Genomic DNA, 21,947 nt, shown 5'->3' on the forward strand with positions numbered 1-21,947 from the left:
AACGATGAAATTCCACACATGGATTCATGAAGAAATAATTGCGTACGAATGTTCAATTAAAAAAACACATTTTAACAGTTTTTGCGATCTTAATGTTCAGTGTAGTATGATTTATCGTAGATACCCATAAGAATCTCTGACGTCATCAGAAAACGCCAACAGGTAGAAGACGAACTAGAGACGATACCCAAATGTTCAGCTGTTCAGGGAACTTCTCCTACAAATGAATGAATAAAAACGTCTTCTGCAGGGTATCCATTGATGAGCTAAGTAATACATTCACTATGAGGCTGACGTCGTCAGATTTAAAGCTTTCAATATCAGGCTCAAGAATAGAGTCTGTTGACAAATGTGGCGGACGTAGGCAAAACTTCATTCTCAGAAACGTAAGTGCCCCTTATTTCTCTTCTAGTACATAAAGTATGTTTACTTGTACTTATTTAAAACATAGGTCAGAACCATCAGACAAACTACAATGCCCTGATATTGTGCCAGAAATACCGAGGCCTGTATCCGTGCTCTCTTTTTTTAATATCTTATCTTAAATGGAATTAAATCCATTATAAAATATTTCATTTCTTACATGTAGGTGGGCTTTATGAAATAATGACTGGTCCCTTTTGCATTGTGAAATGTAAACTGTGAACCAACCTGAAAACTATTTCTGTAATGTTATCTTCCTGTATCAAAGCTGGAGACAAACCAGCAAGATAAAACTGTCTTATACAGTTGAAGATGTATTCTAGCACACATGGCAATATTAACCCCTAGATTTGGTCAGTATCGAAACCAATCACAAAAGAAAACAGTATCTATCACAAGCACCTTTCCACCACGATTGAGAGCCAAGCTGCGGCTGTGAGGTTACTATTCTTGCGGTGGTTAAATAATTTACCTACAACCATGACACCAACTGACATCGTTTAAGCGAAATATTCTTTTGAACACCGTTAAACATAAAAAAATCATGCTCAGAACCAGCAATCACCAATTTTTTATTAATGACTTCTAAAATAGAATTCTCGGCAGATCACTTTTCAATGCTCTCTTATACCTTTAATTTCTCACCTCCACTCTGTCAAAAGTAATAAAACAATAACATTTTTCATTGCAAGGTCTTTAATGGTACTACATTTTCTTCTCAGAATCCATTTGGACACAAAAATCGTTCATGGTAACCTTTTCAAAAGGCCAAGTCAATGTATAAAGATACCACTGAGACAGTTCAAAGTAATCGACATTATTCACCAATTCAGTTTTGTGACACAGTAACCAGAACAATGATTGTATGGTAGCGTTAACGAACATTATATTTAGTTGCACTAGCACCGTTCTGTACACAGAAAACACCCAACATAACATGAAAATAAATGGCATGAAGTTTAAGATATGTTCTTTGATTTTCATTTTTTACCCGTTTGATTGCTTTTTAGTTCGCACTTTATATGTATTTACGCATTTATTTGATCAGTGTTTTACGCCCTACTCAAGCATATTTCACGTATGCGATGGCGGTCAGCATTATGGTGGGAGGAAACCTTGAGTTTACACTTTTTAATATTTCACTTATGTGACATTGCAACGTGCGGAAGGTCGTGGGCCTTCATTACAGTGTTATAATGTTTACTATGAACCAGTGCAAACCACGAGGATAACGTTATTTCCCTACCCTTCTCTCCTGAGCATGCATACAATTAAAATGAGATTCCTCTCTGGGTAATTTTGTGCTTTGCACCATTAAAATATTGTATAATACAAACAATTAATAAAGAATTGTTTAAAAAGAATTTAACACACACAATCAACTATGAATCACTGTGCTTCAGCTCAAAGTAAAAGAAAGCTAAAATATGAAGTAAGGTCCATCATACAGAAACTTGGAAACTATGTGTAAAAATACATGCATTTATCTTTTCAGATTTTGTGAGAGTACTGACAGGCATTTACATATTTGAAAACTATGGTAGGCTTTATGGGCCATAGATCCGATATCTTGGAACTCTGACATGAGGACACCCTGTTTTGCTGATATTCACCACAAGGAACAATTTTTTGGGAAATTTCTGTATTCTTTTACCCATAGGTAAAAAGAGTTATTCCAACATGCAGTGTCGGGAATAGAGTTGGAAAAAATTCTTGTGACGTCAGAGTTCCTAGACTCTAATAGTATGGTCGGTAAAGCCCAAATTAGAATTCTAATATTTGAACGCTTTTAACTCTTTTCACAAAAATCTAAAAAACATAAGTGGAAGCATATTCATGCATAGTTTTAAGTGGTCTATTTAGTGATGCCTACTTCGATTTTAGAGGTCTTTTCTTTTAATGGAGCTGGCATAGTAATACATAACATTTCACTAGGCATGTACTCTGGATGCATCACATATGCGGCTGCATGTGCAGAAGGAAGAATACTAAGGCATGCACGTTGACCAATAATCATTTCGAATAACAGCATTTCAAGGATTCTTCACATGAACTCATTTACTGAATGTTAGCCATCCTACAGTAATTTGATTATCACATAAACAGAAATGTACAGACAAATGGGCGTACAGCCAGATAGATGTCCACTGGATACAAATGCCACATGCTCAGCAAACCAAATGACTGCACCCTTCACATGCACCTGTAGGCTACCCGATAATGGGGCACAACTAGTCTAAGTTGTAGACTGAGAGAGCTGGGTTTGAGCAAATCCCCCTGATAATCAGTGCATCCATATGTGACACACCTGAGGTAAATTTGTTTGTCTACTTACCAAGGGTCTTGACACTAGCGCATTAGTTTCTAGATGCTCATGGCTTTTAATACATACCTTTACACAAGACTGCAGATGGACCAAGAAACCCTAACATGTAACAGGGCATATATTTAAGCATGATGGCAATTGACAAACAAGTCATACATGTAAGGGGACAGAAACAAGCCATACATGTAAGGGATAGAAACAAGCCATACATGTAAGGGGACAGGAACAAGCCACATATGTAAGGGGCAGAAACAAACCATACATGTAAGGGAACAGAAACAAGCCATACATGTAAGGGGACAAAAACAAGCCATACATGTAAGGGGACAGAAACAAGTCACATATGTAAGGGGCAGAAACAAGCCATACATGTAAGGGGACAGAATCAAGCCATACATGTAAGGGGACAGAAACAAGCCATACATGTAAGGGGACAGAAACAATTCATATATGTAAGGGGATATTTATTTGATTGGTGCCTTATGGTGGAAGGAAATCAGGCAGAGCCCGGGGGAAACCCACGACCATCAGCAGGTTGCTGACAGACCTGCAAGGGGATAGAAACAAACCATATATGTAAGGGGACAGAAACAAGCCATACACGTAAGGAGAGAAAAATAACCTTGAGGGTGCAGGACACCTTGGTGGAGAAAATGGATTGGGGGGTGGGGTGTTGAGGGGATGACCATATGTCCCACTTTTATGCTACTCTATGAATAAGGACTTTGATATTTCATAATGATAAACTCAATTTCCTCTGATGAATTATCAGGAAACATATTTTTCAAGTGTATCTCTGGCAGGATTGTGATAGCAACATGAGCTTTACATGTAACTGTAAAAAATGATGTGATAATGTTTTCCTCTAAATTAAAAATTATATAAAATGAAGCTTACATTCAATTTTATCCCCAATAAAATAATAACTTGTATAAATGAGGTGTAATTTTGTCATGAAATTAATATATTCACTGAACCTACAGAAGTTGAAAATGGTTCCAGTGAAATTTGCTATACATGTAAATGCGTGCATGTCCTGAAGATATCTGGAATGTCTAATAAGGTGTGCGGACATGGCCTTAAAGGACAGGAGCCCTTAGGACAAATAGTTTTCTGTCAAAAATTGGTCCAGTAAAATCATAGAAATGTCAACACCACAGAGTGAAACTGAAGGAAAATTTGTCTGTCACTCGACGATATATCTCAATGAAATTGGGTGTTGAACTTTTTAAAGAAATGAAGATGTAAAAGGCACACGTAAATACGGTGTCTGACTTATACATGTTAAAGTGTGAACTACAAGTAGGGTGTCTTAATTCTCCTTGTCATTTGTCAACTAAAAATGTACATGTAGGGTTTGTTATTTCTCAATTGTACGTGTTCCCTACACTGGATGTCAAAAGTCCAATGTTACTGGTAGGTGTCCCCAAAATAGGGTGTGTGATTTCCCCATGATAAGTGTCAACTAAGTGCATGTAGGGTGCTAAAATTCTCTGTATTTTGTGCCAATAAGGACAGTATCAAATTTCTCCATGTTAAGAAAACAAAGAAGTCTCACTTCCCCAAGGTATGTGTCAACTAAGGAGGGTGACAAACATTCCATGTTAAATGTCAGGAAGTGTCAAATATCCCCTTGTTACGTGTACACTGAGGACAGTGTCAAATATCCCCACATTATGTGTGAACTATTAAGATGGTGTCAAATATCTCCATGTTAAATGTCAGGAAGTGTCCAATATCCCCATGTGAAGTGTCAAGCACATGTGTCAACTAAGTAGGGGGTGTGTTTTCTCCTTACTGTTATTTACATGGGGGTACATGTAGGCTGTCTGATTTCCAAATGTTACCAAAGTTGACTAAAATGTGTCTCATGTGTCTCACAATATGAGTGAGATTCAGTGTCAACAATGAACTAAGCGTGATACTGTCATCCTTCATGTTTAAAAACCTCAGCCAAGATGTCTCGGAAACGAACTGAACCACTTGCTATTATGCAGAAGGCAGCTTTATACACCGATGCCTATTTTAGAACTGGCACATTCACCTTGATTCTCACTGTTTTATACACCCTAAAAGGCCATTTTGTGAAGTTTGATTAATTTGAAATCAGAATAACAATCACCACAAGTATCATGTTTCAACATTCATGTGCTTCTGCAAGTGCCATCTACCAAACTTTAGGTGATATACAGTCTGTTCTTTGATGTTGTGGCAAACAATGCAAGTTTATCTATAAATATATCATCAGTTACATTCACTATGTATATCACTACGTATCATGTTATCAAATGTACACATCAGAATTTAGAAAAATAGTGTTAGCTCTCACTTATTTAGGTATATGAAACGATGAGTCATGGTGACAATAAAATATTGTCTAAAATTCACAATTCACTGGTATACTACTGTCTATATCACAGAGGAGAATTACACGGAAACATCTACAGCATTCTAAAACAAGTTAGAAGAAAGATAATAATCATGTCTAAAAATGAAAATATGAAGAAAAAAAGCAAGTATCAAAATGTGGCTGCAATCTCCTTTATAGTTACAAAAGTGCCTGTCACAAAACCTAAGAAACCAAATACACATATTAATACGTCTTTGATTATACATCCAATGCTGATGGACTCATTTTCTCCAGTGTATGTAACAATCTCTATGATTGGTGGAAAAATGAGTGCTAGGCAACTGCTGGCAAAGGCTCCAACCAATGAGATGAGCAGATCCAAATGAGGTACCAACACTGCAATACACACTGAAAATAAAAATGAATATATTTATTTATTTATTTATTTGATTGGTGTTTTATGCCTTACTCAAGAATATTTCACTTATATGACGGCAGCCAGCATTATGATTGGAAGAAACCAGGCAGAGCCCGGGGGGAAACCCACAACCATCTGAAGGTTGCTGACAGACCTTCCCACTTAGGAAAGGAAGCCAGCCTAAGCTGGACTTGAACTCATAGCGACCGCATTGGTAAGAGGCTCCTGGGTCATTACGCTGCACTAGCGCGCTAACCAACTGAGCCATAGAGGCCCCTAAAATGAATACAAAAAGTTACATAAACAACATAAAATAAATAGCAAGCCTAGTGTAAAGGTAGGAGAAATATTGACTCGGACATACTATTTTATTATGGTACAACAGCCAGAGGAATGCAGCATCAACAGGCAGAGGAATGCAGTATCAACAGCCAGAGGAATGCAGCATCAACATGCAGAGGAACGCAGTATCAACAGACAGAGGAATGCAGTATCAACAGCCAGAGAAATGCAGTATCAACAGGCAGAGGAATGCAGTATCAAGAGCCAGAGGAATGTAGTATCAACAGGCAGAGAATGCAGTATCAACAGCCAGAGGAATGCAGTATTCGCCCGGACAGGAATGCAGTATCAACAGGCAGAGGAATGCAGCATCAACAGACAGAAGAATGCAGCATCAGCAGGCAGAGGAACACAGCATCAACAGCCAGAGGAATGCAGCATCAGCAGGCAGAGGAATGCAGTATCAACAGCCAGAGGAATGCAGTATCCGCCAGGAAAGGAATGTAGCATCAAACAGGCAGAAGAATGCAGTATCAACAGCCAGAGGAGTGCAGCATCAACAGGCAGAGGAATGCAGCATCAAACAGGCAGAGGAATGCAGTATCAACAGGCAGAGGAATGCAGTATCAACAGGCAGAGGAATGCAGCATCAACAGCCAGAGGAAGGCAGTATCAACAGGCAGAGAAATGCAGCATCAACAGCCAGAGGAATGCAGCATCAGCAGGCAGATGAACGCAGTATCAACAGGCAGAGGAATGCAGTATCCGACAGGAAAGGAATGTAGCATCAAACAGGCAGAAGAATGCAGTATCAACAGCCAGAGGAATGCAACATCAAACAGGCAGAGGAATGCAGTATCAGCCAGGAAATGAATGCAGCATGAGCAGGCAGAGGAATGCAGTATCAACAGACAGAAGGATGCAGCATCAACAGGCAGAGGAATGTAGTATCAACATGCAGAAAATGCAGTATCAACAGCCAGAGAAATGCAGTATCAACAGGCAGAGGAATGCAGTATCAAGGGCCAGGGGAATGTAGTATCAACAGGCAGAGAATGCAGTATCAACAGCCAGAGGAATGCAGTACCAACAGCCAGAGGAATGCAGTATTCGCCAGGAAAGGAATGCAGTATCAACAGGCAGAGGAATGCAGCATCAACAGACAGAAGAATGCAGCATCAGCAGGCAGAGGAACACAGCATCAACAGCCAGAGGAATGCAGCATCAGCAGGCAGAGGAATGCAGTATCAACAGCCAGAGGAATGCAGTATCCGCCAGGAAAGGAATGTAGCATCAAACAGGCAGAAGAATGCAGTATCAACAGCCAGAGGAGTGCAGCATCAGCAGGCAGAGGAATGCAGTATCAACAGCCAGAGGAATGCAGCATCAAACAGGCAGAGGAATGCAGTATCAACAGGCAGAGGAATGCAGCATCAACAGACAGAGGAAGGCAGTATCAACAGGCAGAGGAATGCAGCATCAACAGCCAGAGGAATGCAGCATCAGCAGGCAGATGAACGCAGTATCAACAGGCAGAGGAATGCAGTATCTGTCAGGAAAGGAATACAGCATCAAACAGGCAGAAGAATGCAGTATCAACAGCCAGAGGAATGCAGCATCAGCAGGCAGAGGAACGCAGCATCAACAGGCAGAAGAATGCAGTATCAACAGCCAGAGGAATGCAGTATCCGCCAGGAAAGGAATGTAGCATCAAACAGGCAGAAGAATGCAGTATCAACAGCCAGAGGAGTGCAGCATCAACAGGCAGAGGAACGCAGCATCAACAGGCAGAAGAATGCAGTATCAACAGCCAGAGGAACGCAGTATCCGACAGGAAAGGAATGTAGCATCAAACAGGCAGAAGAATGCAGTATCAACAGCCAGAGGAATGCAACATCAAACAGGCAGAGGAATGCAGTATCAGCCAGGAAATGAATGCAGCATGAGCAGGCAGAGAAATGCAGTATCAACAGACAGAAGGATGCAGCATCAACAGGCAGAGGAATGTAGTATCAACAAGCATTCTGCAAGTGTTGCTTTTGCCAAAGATACAAATCCATTAATTACCAGTTTAAGTCCACAGAATATAGCTGTTTTCAAAGACTTCATCAGAGCATGAATGGTCATTATTGTGTTGAAAATGGACAAAACGGACCACAACTCAAAGCTGTTCTGTAATTTGTCAATTTAGTATAATAAACTGGTCCAGAAAACTAGCATAGACAAAACAGCTGTAAATTTGCTGAAAATCTGGATCTGTAATTGACCAAGATGAAGACACATAGCACATCTCAATTCAATATGATAAATACTTTTGAAAAAACAAAAGATGTCTGGAAAACCGATTTGTGATGGACTCCGAAATGAGAGTACCCTCTGATACAGGTGCGGGACTAATAAAACGAGATAATACAGCCGCTACTCACATGTTAACAGGACCAGGACTGCTCTGAAGATATACTGTCCGTAGAATTTGAGACGCTGGTTCCTGATGCGCTCCTCTATCAGTGGCCAGTAAATGTTCACAGGGACATAAAACTGTAATGCATAAGTGATGAACACTGCCACCGAAAACATCACCTTCACCAAAACGTATAACCTACAACAAAGGAATGTCGCACAACTCAGGGACTGAAGAACCACCCTGTTGCCAAGGAAATTGTACTTTCAGCAGCCTATGTGAATTAATGATGGAAGTATGTCCAACAGAAGCAATTGCCGACAGATGACACACCACAGATGACAAAATCTTGTAGTCACTCTAGCTGAGGGATTATTTATTTATTTATTTATTTGATTGGTGTTCTACGCCATAATCAAGAATATTTCACTTATACGACAGCGGCCAGCATTATGGTGGGTGGAAACTGGGCAGAGCCCGGGGGAAATCCACGACCATCCACAGGTTGCTGGCAGACCTTCCCACTGACGCCCGGAGAGGAAGCCAGCAAGAGCTGGACTTGAACTCACAGCGACAGCATTGGTGAGAGGCTCCTGGGTCATTACGCTGCGCTAGTGCGCTAACCAACTGAGCCACGGAGGCCCCCGAGGGATTAAGCATGATTGATAAGGCGTAGTATCTAGGGAAATGAAGGTAGAAAAGGTCTGTTTTTCTTTTGCAATGACACGTAATATTTTCACATTCAGAGCCACAGAAAGTGATCAGTCACACCTACAATTTCTTATGGCAATGATATGCCCTTTTATAAAGCAAATGTCAATCAAAGATTTATAAAAACTAACTATATAACTAATTAGACTCTGAAAAATACAAAGAGATCTACGTTTAAATCTTTCCATACTCTCATATTGAATGATTTGGAAATTTTGCAGCCAGACTGAACCATTTGTATCTGCTGGAGAGAAAATGTAAATCTCTTTATACATACCTGTATAAGCCCTTATGTTCTAACTACCCCTCAAACACCCCCCCATCTCACCCACAATCCGCATTGCAAACTCCACAAATACCATTTAAATTCTGTCATCAGGTTCTATCCATGTTGATGGTATCAAACACCCATGGAGGAATCTCCTAATTTCTGCATCCACATGGCCAGCATGTAACTTATTGGTTCCCTTCTCAGAGGAAGCTACATACATTTAAATAAGTTTCAAATTAAGAATGAATGCTTGGGCTTTTACGCTGTTCTTAACCATTTTGAAGTCACATGACAACGAGCAGGTGTATGTTCATATAAAGTGTCTTCTCATATTGCTGCAACCAATGAAGTATCATGCCAAAGACACCAGACACCAGGCCTTCCAGTCCTGTTTCCTTGCTCTACCCTCTCAGTGCTGAGCACAAAGCGAGGTAGCAACAAGTACCATTTTTGAAGTTTTTGGTATGACCTGACCCGGGTTTGATCTCTGATCTCTTGACTTTGTTTCAGACTTTGAGCTAAAATATATAAAAGTGAAAATGAATGCTCTTGTGATCAAATGACCACAGACCTTTTGTGGAAGTCATTACAGGAGTCATGACTATCTGGAAACTCACCACTCTTTTACAGGTAGGTTTAATGTAATGCTTCCTTTGACTGCGTCTCCAAACCTCAGGTTGCCATAGAAACCCACAGCTGTGTAGAGAACAGTGGTGATGACCATGCCCAGGTTAAGCACACCTGTCCAGCCCCCGAAATCCTCTGGGTGAATCATCTTATTCTCTATAGGTAAAACCTGCACAGGTAGGAAAAACACACCTGTTTATACTTTCATATTATTATACATTTTAATACACTACATTATGAATAATTTCATGTACAACACCTGCTATCAAGGTTACATGTAGAAAAAAAAGTAGGCCAACTGGGAATCATGACAGCTTGTGCCAAAATCCTCATGATTTTATTTCTCTATCTGATTGGCGTTTTATGCACCGCATTTGCAATCATGGTATCGACAAAAGCTAACGTAAGAACTAAAAACCTGCACGACTCGAGAAAAAAGGCTGAGGGTAATTTATTTCATTTGGCTCAATAGCTTTGAAGATATAATGGTGAACAACAAAATTTGAACTTGGTCCTGAGAAAGTAGGTCAATGCTCATCTGCTCAGAGCTCAATCTAAATGACTGGCCTTGCGGCCCTACATGTACCCCATCTCATCCACAATCAGCATTTTTAACTCCACAAATAGCATTATCATGAAATTCTATATCATCAGGTTCTCTCTATGTGCTGGTATCAAACAACCATGAAGGAATGAACAACTGGCCTAGTGGCCCTACATGTTATCCATCTCATCCACAATCAGCATTTTTAACTCCACAAATAGCATTAACATACAATTCTATATCATCAGGTTGTTTCTATGTGCTGGTATCAAACAACCATGAAGGAATAAATGACTGGCCCAACGGCCCTACATGTACCCCATCTCATCCACAATCAGCATTTTTAACTCCACAAATAGCATTATCATGAAATTCTATATCATCAGGTTCTCTCTATGTGCTTGTATTAAACAACCATGAAGGAATAAACAACTGGCCTAACGGCCCTACATGTACCCCATCTCATCCACAATCAGCATTTTTAACTCCACAAATAGTATTAATATAAAATTCTATATCATCAGGTTCTCTCTATGTGCTGGTATCAAACAACCATGAAGGAATAAACAACTGGCCTAACAGCCCTACATGTTATCCATCTCATCCACAATCAGCATTTTTAACTCCACAAATAGTATTAACATAAAATTCTATATCAGCGGGTTCTTTCTATGTGCTGGTATCAAACAACTATGAAGGAATAAATGACTGGCCTAGCGGATCTACATTTCAATGAACCTGGCTCATTAATTTTTGAGACAAAGTTTCCAAGCAAATTGTGATCTCTGATCTGAGAAAAAAGTTTTAAAGTGCATCACGATGACCAAAATGTAAGCCTGTCTACTGAGCTACTGGTGAATCTGCTATAAAGATTCAATGAATTTGGCTCAGAAGCTTTGGAGATAAAATGCTACTAAACAAGCTATGAAGTATGTCAAGGCTCAATAAAACTTTAATAACACATTCATTTACAACAGTCTTCCTTCTGGAGCCGAAATAAATAATGTCAATACAGTTATTCCTGCTGACTGGTGTCTGATAGCTGACACTGCCTTTGTTCATACTGATCACTGTTGTAAGATAAAACTAAAAAAGGTCAGCACTTTTAAATGTATTCTTTCTTGTAACACTTCAAATAAAAGACAACTCAAGGATTTTGTATAAGTATCATTGAAAAAGAACATGCTGTTAGCTAAAAAAAAAAGGGTCTTCTTGTGACCAGTAATAAAGCCAAAATCTGTTTCTGAAATAAATCAATGTATGGAATTAAGAGATACATGGCTGTCTACATGTTGAGTTGATGTTTTGTTTTGGCCAATCATATTGCTCCATTTTCAATTTTCTGCCCAATAATATGAATTGGCTATTTCTTGTTCAAAACATTTGGGGCTAACCCGTTTGTCTCGAGCATTACAGAGCTCAGGCCTGTGACTCATTGCCCACTGACAATTTCTGCTCCCACAACTTTGCAAGACATAGAATTTGACAGGGATTTATCTTGCTTGTGATATTCTTTTTTAATCTATTGTACACATAATTGTATGCGTTTGATTCAAGAAATGTTGTTACCAAAGTTTTCTTTTCTTTAAATATGAAAAACAATATTTTGAAACCACTGCATTTTGCTCGAAACAGTTTCTGTTCATGGATGCACTCACCACACCTATGCCTTCAAAGGCGTACACTGCTGTCCCAAAGAAGAGCGGTAAGGTTGCCGTGGAGTTAAAGACGGGTCTGGAGCCTGTGTCAGGGAGATCCTGGAGGATGTACTGGAAGACTATGATGAGTCCGACAAACATGAGAATGTTGGCAAAGCCTGAGAAAATTGACAGGGAGGATAACTCCTTGATAAAGACGTAGGGAATGAGGACAAGAGCGATAATGACCATGTACAACCTGTGATCTGGGTCGTCACTGTGGAAGGCGTGGATTACCTGTAAAACAAAAGCACAGCTGTCTTCATTTATTTCATATTCCAAACATCTTTAGTGTATTATACTGTAGGCCATTTGCTTGTAGCATTGGTAGGCCTTTCGTTTGCACAAAATATAGCAATTGTAGTCTGTTTGTTTAGTTCGGACATGGTATTGCGCTCATCACTCCATGAGTAATAAGACCAGAATTTCTCCTTGTAGCCAGCGGGTTGTGCTTGCCTTTCACCTGCTAGCACACACAAGACGCGAGTTCAAATCTGGCCCACTCTCACTGTTCATGGCGCCTTGGTCACAACAAGCTGTCATCCATGCTGATGTGGCTGCTTAATCTATTAAAATTAAGTGATGTCTTCCAACACTATGGTGTGTTTACCTGTTTATCACAGGTGGGAAAGTTTATCAGTAACTCTGTCAAAATCAGTGGTTTAACCTGGCACTCCAGTTTCGTCCACCCTTGATACATTTACACTGGCTGCCTGAAGAGATTCAATACCGACATACTCATGATAAAACTTCCTCACTGAAATGCCATGCTGAAGACAACAGGCCAGCTCCAGCAACACTGACCACTATAACACAACCTTCCACAGCATGAATTGAAAATTATGGACATGAAGCAACATAAAACATAGATATCAGTTTCTATCATACAAGAAATGCAAGAAGTTTATGGCTATGTATAAGAATGCCTGCGCAGCTGTACTGCTTAGCTGGCAATTACATAATTAGCTAGAATTGATACCCTACAGGATCAAGACATTTTAACTGTAATGATGGTGATCATGTGTATAAAGAGTGGAGGAAACCAAACAACCCCCAGGAAAACCAAAATAAGAGAGCCACCAAGGAAACTCAACCCAACAGAGCCCCCAAGGAAGCCTAACCAAATAGAGGTCCAAGGGAAGCCAAACTAAACAGAGACCCAAGGAAACCAAACCAAACACAGACTACAAGGAAACCAAACTAAACCTTAGCCCCAAAGGAAACCAAATTTAACAGCGCCCCCAAGAATACCAAATTACACACAGGCCCAAAGGAAACCAAACCAAACAGTGCCCTCAAGAAAACCAAACCAAACAGAGTCCCCAATGAAACCAAGCCAAACACAACCCCAAAGGAAACCAAACCAGAGCCCACAAGGAAACTAAACAGAGCCCCCAGGGAAACCAAACTAAACAGCGCCCCTGTGCAAACCAAGCAGAGCTCACGGGGAAACCAAGCTAAACAGGGCCCTCAAGGAAACTAAACCAAACAGAGCCCTGAAGGAAACCAAACAAAACACAGGCTCCAAGGAAACGAAACCAAACAGCGCCCCCAAGGAAACCAAACCAAACAGAGGCACAGCATCTCATAAGACACATGTACCTTACAAACCTCCTACAGTACAGTTGCAACTTAGGGAAGTCTTGTTTTTAGTATAAAATCTCCTTATCTCTACCAAAAGACACGTCATCTCTGAGCTACATGTATGCCCCAATAAATGCAAAGCGATATTTAAAATACATGAGATTTCATATCAGTTAATTTTACTTTTTCAGACGTTGCTGACAATTACAAATCTGTTTTCTCCTTTACCACCTGAAGAGTAGTGTAACATCTGTGAATATACTTACCTGTTTAATGTTATCAGACACAAAGACTATGTACACCATACAAAATCCAAACTGTGTTATAGCTAAAAATATGTTTATCATTATCCTGAAATAAAAGAAAAAAAACAATATACAGATTTAACAAGAGATCACATTATTGTCATGGAACTATTTGGTTATGCTGGTGCAATCCAGACAAAGCTTTGTACATTGTACAATACAAGTATGCATGTTTTTTATTTATTTATTTATTTTATTTGATTGATGTTTTACGCTGTACTCATGAATATTTCACTATATGGCAGGATATTTTTCTGCCAATAACATGTCTCATGTACATGTAATTTGGATTTACATGTTTTAGGGCTATCGACATCACAGTGATGTAAATTTTTCATGTAAGACAACACGTAACAACTGACCTAGAAGGAACGGCTAGCTTTCTGAGCCTCTCTGGTCCTCTATCAAAGGCAGCTTCTGAAACGTTTCCATAATCTAATGACTGAATGCCCTTTCTGAAAAACAGATGGCATTTACAAAATTAACTTGAATACAATGGTAACTAACAAGAAAGTGACATTTCCAAAGCTTTTAACGAAAGGTAAGAACAATGATTCAGTATCAGATAAACCATAGAAAAGTACATCTAAACTAAAACTCAAAACCTCAATTCGTTTTATTCTTTCAAACAAAATTAAACGCACTGAAACTATTCGAAATCTATGGTAAGTTAATATAAGGACTACATGCATATGAATACTGTTGGGCATTATGGACCTTTTTGAGCTGCACAATAATGTATTACTGAAATCTTTGACCTTTGATACAACAAGAACAATAGCTGTGACACTCCACAGAAAATCCCTGTCTGTTTGTGCTTACAAGGCCCCTCCTTATTTTGAATGGCCCATGTTAAAAGACTGGATAACAAACATGTCCCCATTCAGGACTTACCTACGACACAGATTGTGGCTGCAGTCCACTAACATGTGCATACAGTGTACAGCTATAATTCCGATGATGAGCACTCCAGCAAAACCAGTCTGTAGATAAATAAACAAACTTTTGTACAAAGCCTATACCATTTCTAGATCTATTAGTTCAACGTCATATGCACAAATACTACAACTAACAGAAATACTCTCTCAAAACCAATGCAAGATACTTAAGATTACAGTATGTGCTCAGAAGCAATGACAAAGTATTTACATGTTACTCTCAGTGCTTTTATTCATTTACTATGGGTATCAAGTTTCTACAAGTATGTATGTTAAGATTAGTATAACAATTTAAAGAGAAAATCATCACAAATGTAGGACATACATGTACAGAGCTGGTCAGCTGACTCAATGCCCTTGAGTTCAAGTTTGTTACTGCATCGTTATGTGCATCTTACCCATAATCCGGAGCTGAGGAAAGCCACAGGCATAGCCAGGATACCTGTGCCTATGTTACCCTTGAGCAGATGCATCAAACTCTGCATGTTCCTGAAATATTAAATGATAAATCAACCAATTGACAGGAAAGACATTCTGAACTTTACACCATCAACCCAAAATTGATGTGTCTGAATTTTCAGGTCAAGTAAATCATATCTTCTTGCTTTACACATGCTTCCAGTTCCTGTAGCACGATATTTTGTCCAAATTAAATACATGTAAAAGTCAGAAAGATATAGCCTGACTTTTGTCTGCTACACGATGCAGCAAAACAATTCCATCATTTATTCCTTTATCTGAATGGTGCTTCACACTGTATTCAAGAATATTTCACTTATACAATGGCGTCCAGCATCATGGTGGGAGGAAACGGAGTAAAGCACAAGGGAAACCCACGAGCATCCGCAAGTTGCTGGCAGATCTTCTGACGTATGGCCGGAGAGGAAGCCATCATGAGCTGGACTTGAACTCACAGCTACCGCATTGGTGGGAGGTTCCTGGGTCATTGCGCCACGCTGAAGTCCTCCAATGAACTCCCTCCTCCATGGAGGTCCCCCAATTGCATAATGCAACACCTAAAGTGCAAATACATTGTACACCACTGATGACCATATGGACATGTATTTGTACTATTAAAACCCAAAAGTCTCTGTGTAAAATGTCAACTCACTCTTAAGACTGACTGAAAACAGCCTTATTCTTTGCACAATGAGACTGCACCAGGTGGCCACTGACCAATAACGTAGCATACTCGAACCACGCTTTCCCTGGTTTGGCTGTGGCTTTAAGTCAGGAAATTTGTCAGGTATGTTGTGAAGAGAGGTGGTTTTTCAAGTATATGTACATGACTGTTCACATGAATAACTGTGAACCTGATATGGGACCACACCACTTCAAAGTTTTTGGCCAAAATAAAAAGATCATTTTCATTTTATTTTTGGTGTTGGTTTGCCACGAAAACATGAAGTAAAATTAGTGTTGCCAATCCCCATTTATATAAACCAATGATTCAGTTTGCAACATAAGACAGGTCATATCATATAGTCCCATACAGTGATATCCATCCTGATACAGGGCTGATCAGCCACAGGGGTGATGAACAAAGTCTCTGCCGTCATTGGATCCAGGCAGGATATATATCTGGGTCTCTTGTGTACATACAGATAGCAAGCGTAATGAAGCGTGAATTGACCACTAAACTCAAATAGTAACATAGCCTACGTAGTTGAGTGAGGCATCACTTGTCTGTTGTCCATAGCAATCTGTATATTGGCATCATCTTCCTCTGCTTTGGGGGGACCCGCAGCCATATTTTCTATGGCAGCCTCTGCTCCCTGTATGCCTGAGGGAGCTGCGGCCCGGAGAGGGGTAACTCTAGCGACAACAGGCTCTGGCACAAAGTCATCCTCTTCAACGGCCAGGTTTTTCAACAATGCAGCTTTGTCAGACTTGGCCATTTTGAAATCTGTGTAAAACTAATAAGAGAAAGAAAAAAACAAAAGAGATAAAGATTCATCACTTAAAACCAAATGTTAAACTTTTCCACAATACTTTTTTAGAAAGAAAAAAAATAGCATCCTAAACCTTTCAGAGCTCACTTTTCATCAAATTTTGGATTCCCATACCTTTGTCTAACAGGTATCCAATTTTAAATTCCTGTATATTTAGATTCCTGTATATTCAAATTGTTCTTTAATCCCTTTTCTCATGGTAAATAAGTATTAAATAATATGTAAGCATTATCAAAGATAAATACTTCTTCTGAGAGATACATATCTTACAATACATTTTTACACTCACTTAAATAATGATACTTGTCCTTACAGGGAATTCAGATAGATTCCTTAACTTTGACCAGCGTGAATATATTGGAAACTGCTGCTTGCAGTTTTGCTTTCTTTTACATAATACTAGTAATTGTTAATTTGCTTGTTTGTTTGCTTGAGGACTAAGAACACTACAAACAATATTATGTCACATCATCTGATAATGACAGCGTCTCCTTTAGGTTAGTTTATATTATATATTTATAGTGTTGCCTCATTGCAATACCACACTAAAGACACTGGACATGGCACCCAAGTGAGTCAGAGTACACTGACAACGGGCAAACCAATACTTAGCTTATACAATCACACTGAGCAGCGAGCTTGACACATTTCTCTTAAAAAACACTTCATTCATTTTCTTGTGTAAAATCTTTGTTATCTATGCACTGAAACAGACTGTTGTATACCAGCCATCAACCAAGATGGATGTTCCAGGTATATAATCAACATTTAACACAAACTACCAAAGAACTAAGAAAGTATATAAAGTACAAAAATAGGACGGAATCATGCACAGAGAAGCAGGTTGCCTTTGGAGCCTTTTTTGTGCTTGTTTTTATATGTACGTATTGGAATCTATATTTTTCAAGAAAATCATTAAATGAAAAAATAATAAAATTCTGAACAAAGTATTGCATAGTAGCTATAGTTAGTTAGCTTAGTTATACTAAATTTGACCAGGATAACTTGATAAATTGACAAGGTATCTCACAACAGTTCAGCATACATATCATCATCATGCATTCACACTGTATCATTGAAGTTGTCTCTGACTGCACTTTGAACTACATATGTTCAAACAAGTTTGCAGAAACAAAAGAAAAATAATCAAGATGACACATTTTTTCCAAGCACCTAGATGCATTTGTTATCAAACAGATAATCTGATAAAGAAAAAGTAAAATACATGTAAAAGTGAGAAAGAAATAAAAACTGTCAAAGACACTATAACGGGATATTTCCCCCTGAATTGTTTTAACCGAGTTACATATCTACCAGTACTTACAATATTAGATTCTATGGTGGCCTGTATATGCACACAGGATCCAGTGCCACCATCAGTGTTCTTTGTTTTAAATAGTATAAGGTACATGTAGCACAGGTCATCACCACTGTCAATCTATGGCCTTGCATGCACGTGTATTCTGGGAATTCCAGAATCAGAGTGTGTAAAAAGGTAATCAGGTCACGTGACCAACAGATTCCAATGTTTTAAGTGCTTTCAACTTTAAAACTCCCCAACAAACAAAACTACACATTATTTTCCTGAACAGTTTTTAATCCTCGTTCTACTGGGGCAGAATGCATGAAAGTGGAATAAGGGATGTAGCAGGTGTAACGTCTTGGTTACACAACAGTAACCTTGCATAAAGCAAAGCAAGGAGAGTAACGTGTAAGCCAAACTGTGGTAGGCCAAACATTTTACCTGGAATTAGGTAGTGGTACATGTAAGCGTAATGATGGCATATCTTATCCTGTGGTGTAAATACGCCGGATATGAAAGTCTAGGTTATAACTTTACTCAGAGGTGGCACAAAGTCAATGACAATACTGCAGTCAACTGCATCATCAAGGTACATGTAAGCATTATCAAGGTACAAGTAAGCATTATCAAGGTACATGTAAGCATCATAAAGGTACATGTAAGCATTATCAAGGTACATGTAAGCATCATCAAATGTGCGTCCTGTTGAGGGGATGCTGCATGGCTCAAAATGATGCCCAAATAATTCTCATAAAATTCTCTTGAAAATACTTTTGTAGGTTGCGCAGACAAATGTTGACTGTGACAATTATACATTTATTAACTATCGTTTCACACTTTCACACCATCATGGAAGTAATTTACTTCCACGATGGCAGTCAGTTTGGATGGATAAACCATCATCTTTGGTAAGTAACTGATGAACATTCTCCAGCATAATGTACACCATACTGATGGCTAAGAAGAAATGTCACTGGCAATGAATGTCAGATTGTGTCAACAGCTTTACAAATGTTATGGGCACCATTTACAAATGTGGTTGGTAAATTTGCATATGTTGTTGGCACCTTTACAAATGCTTTGCAAACAGCTTTACAAATGTTATGAGCACCATTTACAAAATTGGTTGGTAAATTTGCAAATGTTGTTGGCACCTTTACAAATGTCATTTGAAGCTTTACAAATGTTGTTGGCGGGTTACTGTCAATGAAGTCCCACAAACATGGTGTGAGAGAAAAGAAATTACAAATTCCCTTTACTGAAGTCGGGGATTGAACCCGCATCTTGCGAGTCCTAACAATTGAAAGACAAGCTTCTTAACAACTCTGCCATGACTGGCTCCACACTCGACTGAGATTAATATCACAGGGGTGCGTCAATGACATCCAACAATAGATTTCTTATAATTCTCTGCACAACTAATATCAATAGTTACACTTCGTTATATGCTTACACAGGAAATGGGAATATAAACAATTCTCACAATAGCCTAATCCTCAGATAAAAAGTACATGTATTCCTCTTTTTAAGTATGCAATCCACTTGATGCGTACTTCATTTTCCCGTTTATTTAGGTCAACTGTCTGTGTTTCCTGTCTTGAATTCAACAAGTGACATACCTTTACCAGTGATCCTCCACACAGTTCTCAGCCTGATCTGCCCTCAGTTCACACAGACATACAGTATATACAGGTATCTGCAGATAACAGGATATCACCATCCAGAGGACTTTTGTGCAGCAGTGATTTATCACCTTATCTCATTTAAACTACATCTACAGCACACAAATCTAACAGCATGGTCAAAATTCAATTACATGCAAAAATCTTTATCTTTCGTGTTTTTCAGTTTTCAGTTACATTTTCAGTTTTTCCTTAAAGTACCGGTACCTTTGGATATATGCAAGCAACTTCTAAACTGAACTCTGCCGTGATATGGCTGAAATACTGCCAATATGGCTTTAAGCCATAATCATTCATTCTGAGCTGAACAGTTAAAACACTGATAATAGCTTGATCAGTAGGTTTTGAAATTACCCACTGGGATTTCCAGTTTATCCTAGGCTAATAACTGAGAATATTTAGAGAGGTTTCAGTTAATCCAAAATTTGTACAAGCACCAACCCAAATCCTCAATTTTGCTTGCCACAAATATAACCTATATGAAAAACAATGTGTCAAACAGCTAGATATTTGCCTATACTGAGGGCTTATGCAGGTCCCTTCCATGAACAAGGAACTCACATGAACCCTATACCTTCCCATCTTTCCACTAGCTGCAATGGCACATCTTAAAAAGCACATCTCAAAAAATTACAGGTACTTTAAAATGTATCTTTGTCTCCGGTGTGCAATTTAGTGCTGTATTAATTTACAAAACTAGGCTATACATAATGGGGATTTGAACCACTGATGTTTAGGTTTTGACTACAACTTTTACCACTAGACTCAAGAGTAATATCCTCTAGTCCTGAGGGAGATTGTGCATTTATACCACCCTGTAATATCTCAGGAAATGCTCACATTATTATCCTTACTTGCACACTTCAATTAAAAAAGCTGGGAGATTAACTGTTGCTAGTCTAGTTTGCCATACTGATGTATTGCCTGAATGGTTTATTCTAATCAGAGTGATATGCACTTGAAAATGATAAGAAGTAGGTTTCATTTGTTCATTTCTTTAAGCCAGCTTGCAGACATACTGAGCCTTAATCCAACAAAAGAACACCAGTCTGTATCAATCTCAATGCTATTTTTGTTTGGTTAATCCTTTCAGAGTCGTTTCTGTAAAGCTGCTCCTATAAACCGACTGCCCCCTCTTAATACCCATTCTAAATGCAAGGCACACTGACTGTAACAGCCAAGCCGTTAGGCAGTACATTAATTTATGGTAGGGCAGTTCTAGGCAGAGTACTCAGGCTGAACCAATGTTAATGTTTCTGGTCAACTACATGTATACATGCAAGTTATAGTTCAGCTTGTGTGGATAATTACACAAACTAACACTTTGTTCACCCATGCAAGGAAGCAAATGTATGAATTTAGGTATAGAAAAGCTGACTAAGCCTGCACTACTCCATCGGCCAATCATTGTAACAGCCAGCAGTAGTGTTACGATGAATTTTAAATAGCAATTTTAAAATAGCACGCCCAGTCACTATGATTAGCCTATTTACTAGTTAGAAACTTTGTTAACGCCAGACACAGTGCCCATTCAACACTTTCTTATTATATGTGACTGACACCAGCACAACTTTAAAGTGTTGGTGGGGCACGGTGTCCACATGTATAGTATACCGATATATGTACTAATGTCAACTTTACGCGTAAGACTTAGCAGCTTGAACATTCAATCAGATAACCGCATCGGAAGTTGGAGATCTTCCATGCTATAACACATTCTTGAACTAAATTACCCGTTGTGTAGATTACATACACTAGTCGAGAATGAAGTCAGTCACTGAAAAAACCATGGATTCACCGGTTTCGCTCCTCTGGTCCCACTTTCCAGGTAGAAATAATTCATGTCTTGTGAGCCATTTACAGCTGTCACATGCTCAAAACCACCCCAGTTCTGCTCCACCAGCCGTCTTCTGACTGACCCGTTTAGCTACCAGGAGCAACCGCAGTGGGTGTATTAAAATGTTTACGTGAGCTAAGGTGTGTATGGAATACGGACTCGAAGGAAAGGCGTCAAATCAAGCATTGATATTGAAATCGATTCAAAGATCTATCATAAAAACACCAAATGGCAATATCAATAGCATTTTTAAAATGCATTCTCGTCTCATTTTATATACGTAAGAGTTCTTTCCG

General features: G+C 39.0%; 1 protein-coding gene across 2 annotated transcripts; it reads right to left on the bottom strand.

Annotated features, from left to right (window-relative positions):
- Positions 1-3: 3 nt before the first annotated feature.
- On the bottom strand, positions 4-21,696 carry LOC135472802 (neutral amino acid uniporter 4-like). Of its 2 annotated transcripts, none has more exons than XM_064752480.1 (10): positions 21,568-21,696; positions 16,540-16,793; positions 15,276-15,366; positions 14,834-14,922; positions 14,302-14,394; positions 13,901-13,985; positions 12,012-12,287; positions 9,800-9,978; positions 8,226-8,398; positions 4-5,507 (listed from the first exon to the last, which is right to left on the bottom strand). In XM_064752480.1, exons 2-10 carry the CDS (start codon positions 16,773-16,775, stop codon positions 5,269-5,271), a joined length of 1,461 nt encoding a protein of 486 aa, XP_064608550.1. In that variant the 5' UTR covers positions 16,776-16,793; positions 21,568-21,696; the 3' UTR covers positions 4-5,268. The 2 variants fall into 2 exon arrangements, with proteins under 2 accessions (XP_064608550.1, XP_064608551.1); XM_064752481.1 differs by lacking the exon at positions 21,568-21,696 and adding an exon at positions 19,752-19,828.
- Positions 21,697-21,947: the final 251 nt, after the last annotated feature.

Source organism: Liolophura sinensis, chromosome 8 (genome assembly GCF_032854445.1).
Source record: "Liolophura sinensis isolate JHLJ2023 chromosome 8, CUHK_Ljap_v2, whole genome shotgun sequence".
Taxonomy (NCBI): Eukaryota; Metazoa; Mollusca; class Polyplacophora; order Chitonida; family Chitonidae; genus Liolophura; species Liolophura sinensis.

Bases quoted from the DNA above. Each gene is read 5' to 3' on its own strand.
- LOC135472802 (XM_064752480.1), bottom strand. From the start codon at position 16,775: ATGGCCAAGTCTGACAAAGCTGCATTGTTGAAAAACCTGGCCGTTGAA. The intron at 8,399-9,799 runs GTGAGTTTCCAG...CCTTTGTTGTAG, and splicing joins AACCTACCTGTAAAAGAGTG to GTTATACGTTTTGGTGAAGG. The intron at 5,508-8,225 runs GTGAGTAGCGGC...TTTTATTTTCAG, and splicing joins AGTCCTGGTCCTGTTAACAT to TGTGTATTGCAGTGTTGGTA.